The sequence below is a fragment of the Carlito syrichta genome, unplaced genomic scaffold (genome assembly GCF_000164805.1).
Source record: "Carlito syrichta isolate Samal-C Ts95f unplaced genomic scaffold, Tarsius_syrichta-2.0.1 Scaffold156019, whole genome shotgun sequence".
In the NCBI taxonomy this organism is placed as follows: domain Eukaryota; kingdom Metazoa; phylum Chordata; class Mammalia; order Primates; family Tarsiidae; genus Carlito; species Carlito syrichta.
In genome coordinates, this window is record NW_007100115.1 from 14,071 (window position 1) to 18,892 (window position 4,822).

The window sequence follows — 4,822 nt, forward strand, 5'->3', positions numbered from 1 at the left end:
GCAATTTCCAGTTTCTGAGCGAGTTTCCCATCATTACCACTGGTGAACAGCTCCGAATGTTAATGGTTCTGCTTTTGTTACTCCGCGCTTGATTGAAATGTCGCATACAGATTGAGACGTTAGTGCTAACTTGCCACCTGGGAGTGTCAAGCTGGGTCTGAAATGAACTTTTCTCACACTTGGATCCAGATGGATCAGCCGGAGATGTTCCCAGGCTGAGCTGGGACTGTTCCAGGGCCATGGGGGGCGGCGGGGGGGCCGCTCAAGGTGGAGGGCTTCCTCTGCCGCCGCCCCCCAGGAGCGGGGTCTCCACTCCAGGGGGCCTCCCCCCGTGACCCTGCCTTCTGGACTGGCCCTGAGCACAGTGCAGCGGGGTAAGGGAAGCCTCATGGGCTCTGTGGGGCCAGGGGCCCGGGGTGGCCATCTTTGGGCAGTGACCAATCCCGGTGCCTCCAGGCAGATCAGGAGAAAGGCTGCCCGGCCCGGGCCACCTCTCTGCCTTGGGTGGAGCGTCCACAGGCCAGAGCGCATCCAAGTTGCGCCAAGGAGGCCCCTGCCGACAGCCATGTGGTCCCAGGTGGCCTCCTGACCCGGTCGAAAGCCCAGTCCAGCTCTCCAGGCTCCAGAGCCCGACCTCTGGCGCCCCAGCCCTCTGCTTCATCCAGGCTGGAGGCAGCTGTGCCGGGACACCCCGGACGAGCGCCAGGAAAAACTCTCAGCCGCGCCCTCCCCAGCTCCCAGGGAGGCAAGGTGCCCGCTCGCTGGCCAGCGCCCCGCCAGAACCAAGCCCTGTCCTGCTCCCGTCCTCGCCCCCACGCTGGCTGCCGCCGCGCCGCCCGGGGCCCCAGGCCGCCTCTGCTGCCGCTTGGCAGGTAACGCCTCAGTGTCTCCCCATCCCCACCGAGATCCTTCTCAATCATCCTGTCTCCCAAGGAGCGAACGGCACATTGGCTTTAGTGTCTCCCGAATAATTAGGTGAATTTTAATAACACCTCGATGTGTGTCTCTCCCGCTTGGGCACTCTCCTGGCCTGGAAACCCCTGCAGCGGTGGGTGCCCTCTGACGCCCGGAGCTCTGCGGCCAGAGCCTCACCCGCTGGCCCTTCCCTGGACCCTGTCCGCCTTCAGCCCTGCTGCTTCTGATCCAAGGGGGCTCCCGGCCATGACTCCCCCCATCTCACCCTGCATTCGGCTGTGCATCAAACCTGACACAACTGGGCTTGGTCTCCGTGACTTCTCAGGGAAGTGGGAGAAAGGCTGAATAATGGCATTCACCTCTAACTCCACGGGGCTGAGTGCCATGCCCTCAAGCCTGAAGCCACGGCCACCCCTGCTGTCCGAGGGAGAGGGAAGCGGGTCCCTCAGGAGCCCTGGGGACACAGATGGCTGGACACGGGCACCCATGTGGCACTCCCGCTGGCCTGGTCCGCTTCACACCTCCCAAAGTGCGGAATTCCGGGCAACATGGGGAGGCAAATGCCAGGAGGAAGGCCCAGCCCGGTTCACCCAGTTCTGGCCTTTCTGGGAGGAAGCCCGCAGGCACCCTGGCTGCGGATTTTTCTCCCCATGTCTGCACACATCTGTTCAAAAGCACCCTGGTTTTAGGAGGCTCGCTCTCCTGCAGACACCCTGGCAGGGGGCCTGCTTGTCCCACTGGGCCCCAGATGGCGTGGGCTGTGTTACCCCCGCCGGAAGCAGCGCCCCCACCCACCGGAAGCCCCCTTACCGGTCACCACGGGGTATGTCTGCGTGCCTGACACGTTGCTGCCCAGCTCGGGGTTGCTGGACGCAGATAGACTCGACTTGACTTCATCAAGCCCAGGGGTCAGGGCCGGGAGGGAGTATTCGTTCCCCTGGGAGGAGAGAGAAGTGACAGCTCTCTATTGATGCACGCACAGAGAGAGGGCCCCATGCAGATGGGGAGGAGGAACGGGGACCCTCCCAGATGGGGTGGAGGGAGGCGGGGGGCAGGGAGGGAGGGGCGGGCGTGCTGGGTGGCGACAGAGAGTTTTGTGCAGGTGGGGGTAGCCCTGGCTTGGTGGAGCGGGAGGCGTGGCCTGGACATTTCGGGAGGCTGTCCCAGCACCCTTCACATGTCTGTGGCATGTCCTGCCTAAGCGGCCCTTGGGGCGGAGTGCAGCAGCGGGGACCCCTCCCTGAGAGTCAAGAGGCGCTCAGGACCCCTGGGCGGGGCGCCTTGAGGAGGAGCGGGGATCCCGGCATGACGGCCGAGGCGGTCACTGGGGGAAGGGCCTGGCAGGGCCTCCAGCCTGGCACGGCTGGCCTGGCTGGTCGGGTGCGGGCGCCCCTTTTCTAAAAACAAACAAAGACAGCCCCACGGGCCCCTCGCTCTCTGCCTGTGCACTGGGGTGTGAAATTGGGGAGGGGGAGAGCCCACATGGCTAGCAGAAGGGTGGGAGGGGGCCAGTCATTGACTCTGAAAGGGTGTCCTGCCCGAAACCCTCGGGTAATTGCCTTGTGATTGCAGCCACCGCCAAGCCAGACCCCAGCGCCAGGCCGACCAGGAGCCCGCACCACGCAGAAAAAGTTGCTCTGATTAATATTACGTTAAATTAAAACTGATTTTCTGCTCTTTCGGGTCCGTTTTTTTCTCTTCCGCTTCCTGGCCCCCCCCCGAGGACCGCCTCCCCTCCCGGGCTGGACGGGATTGCCTCGTCATTTCCAATTCCTTCTCGTATTGATCTTCCTGTAGAAATCAGTTTTGTAATTAGCTGCAAATTAGGCCTTCTACTGGGGGTGAAGCTGCCCCCTGATTTATCACCAGAGTAATTCGCTGTGATCGGAGAGAAATTAAAATGAACTCAATTAGGCTTCGGATTTGCTTTATGGGCCCTGCTCCGAGTTTCAGGGGGAAAAATGACTGTGCTGGTGTTTAATAGTCTAATGAAAGTAAATAAAGGTTATTCATTGTAATACAGCCGGGGACTCGGGGAGGGTGCGCCGGGCCGCCCGCCTCGGCCGGTTCCTCCTTTGTTGGTTTATGGCTCAGGGCACCTTAAAAAGACTTTTGATTTTTGTTTTATGAAGACAAACAGCTTATGGGATAAAAGGACGGGCGGGGAGAGAGGGAAGTGGCCGGAGCTGCTAGAGTCTTGGCGTGGAGCTGTGCCGGGGAAGCCTGTGGGCTGCGCTGGCGTGCGTGTGCACGTGTGCGTGCGTGCGTGCGTGTGTGCTTGAGCACGGCCTGCTGGGCTGCACTGTGCTGTGGGCCTGGCCTGGGCATGTGGGAAGAACAGGTGTGTGCCCGCGTGTCTTGTGTGTGTGCGCAGGGGCTACACTCATGTGGGTGGAGTGTGCTGGAGGTGAGCTGGGCGGGGCACGCCTGCAGCCTGGGGGTGTGAGGGCGATGGGGGTGGAGTAAGTGGTGGGTGGGAAGGGTGTGCCCACGGCAAGTGGGAGGGGTCAGGAGACATGCTTCTGTGTTGTGCGTTTTGCTGGCTGCTGCATGCTGCATCGCCCGCTGTGCTTTCTAGGCCGCCCTGCGTCTCGGGAAGTTGGGTGTGAGGGGCCGGCTGTCGGCCTGTCCGGGGCACACGGGGCAGTGGATGGGGTGGCAGAGGCAGGCGCTGGGGGCCCTCCTCCTGATGGGAGGAAGGGTGCCACGGCTTGTGCAGACTCTGAAGGACCGTGAGAGGGGCGGGGCCGGGGACACAGCAAGACATTGACCCTGAGGACCCCATGCCAGAACCACAGAGAGGCAGAGCTGGGAGGGACTTGGCAGACCCTCTGTCCACGCCCTTTGTTCTCTGGATGGGGAAACTGAGGCTCTGAAGGCAGGTCTATCCAAAGCCAGACTCACACCCAGAACTCATCATTCCAATGACTGTATTCGCCCGGAATGCCCGCTCGTAACTATACCGTGTGCCCTTAAGCGAGCGGGCTCACCCTGCCCACGTGTGCACACGTGTATAACACGCGCCACGCTGGGTGCACTCGGCGCCGAGAAGCCTTGCGCTGCCCAGCCCCTCTCCGCCCCTGCAGACGCGCGCTCCTTCCTCACCTGCTCTGACTTGATGTGCTCGGATGCCTGGAAGACGTCGGGGTAGGAAGGACGCTCAAAGACCCGATCCAGAGCCTCCAGCTGCTGCTGGGTGAAGGTGTCAGCTCGCAAGTGCTTCCGCAAACTGTCCACGCCACTCTGGGAGTCTCCATTGGGGACCGAGCCCTCGGACACATCTGGAGAACACATGGACACTTGGGGCATGAGTGCCAGACTGGCAGAGGCCCAGGAATGGTGAGCGAGGAAGTGGGTGTGTCTGGTTCTGCCCAGGGCTCTGCACCCCAGGGAACCCGTATCCCAGCTCCTAGGCCAGCGGGGCCAGTGCAGGAGGTCTGGTGGAGGAGGCCAGAGCCTCTGAAGGACCTGGGGAGGGCAGGGGAGGTGGCCAGAGTCGAGGGTTAGAGAGGACCAGGACCAGGCAGAAGTGGACCAGGGCTCCCGGGGCCCTCTTCCCAGGGCACGTCCCCAGATGCCTCCCCTTGGCCCCCGGCCCCCCAGCCTGGGTCGGCTCGTGGGAGAAGCTGGCGTCTCCGACTGGCATGACAGAGCCTGTGGAGAATTGAACCCGGCTCTGAGATGAATTTCAGTTCCACTGATTCCAGGGGTTGAAATCATCAAATCTCCGAGGCCGAGTGTAACACAGAGCCTGGGTGAAGCAATTAACTCGGCCACGAGGGTGGAGGGGCCTGAGCAAGCCTGGGGCGCTCTGCTGGGGTTGGGCGGGGACGGGGGCGGAGCAGGAGGGGGAGGTGTTGCCAGGGCAGCCAAGCGCCCGCTAGGGCGGAGGCCACCGAGGGGCCTT

General features: G+C 62.5%; 1 protein-coding gene across 1 annotated transcript in view; it reads right to left on the reverse strand.

Moving 5' to 3' along the window:
* Nucleotides 1–4,196, reverse strand: part of LOC103252376 (paired box protein Pax-2-like) — a gene marked incomplete at its 5' end in the record, with an annotated part of 17,056 nt that extends 12,860 nt beyond the window's left edge. The window contains 2 exons of the mRNA XM_021709067.1: nt 1,726–1,852; nt 4,021–4,196. Of these exons, the coding sequence (XP_021564742.1) occupies nt 1,726–1,852; nt 4,021–4,196 (303 nt within the window). The remainder of the gene's footprint in view (nt 1–1,725; nt 1,853–4,020) is intronic.
* Nucleotides 4,197–4,822: the final 626 nt, after the last annotated feature.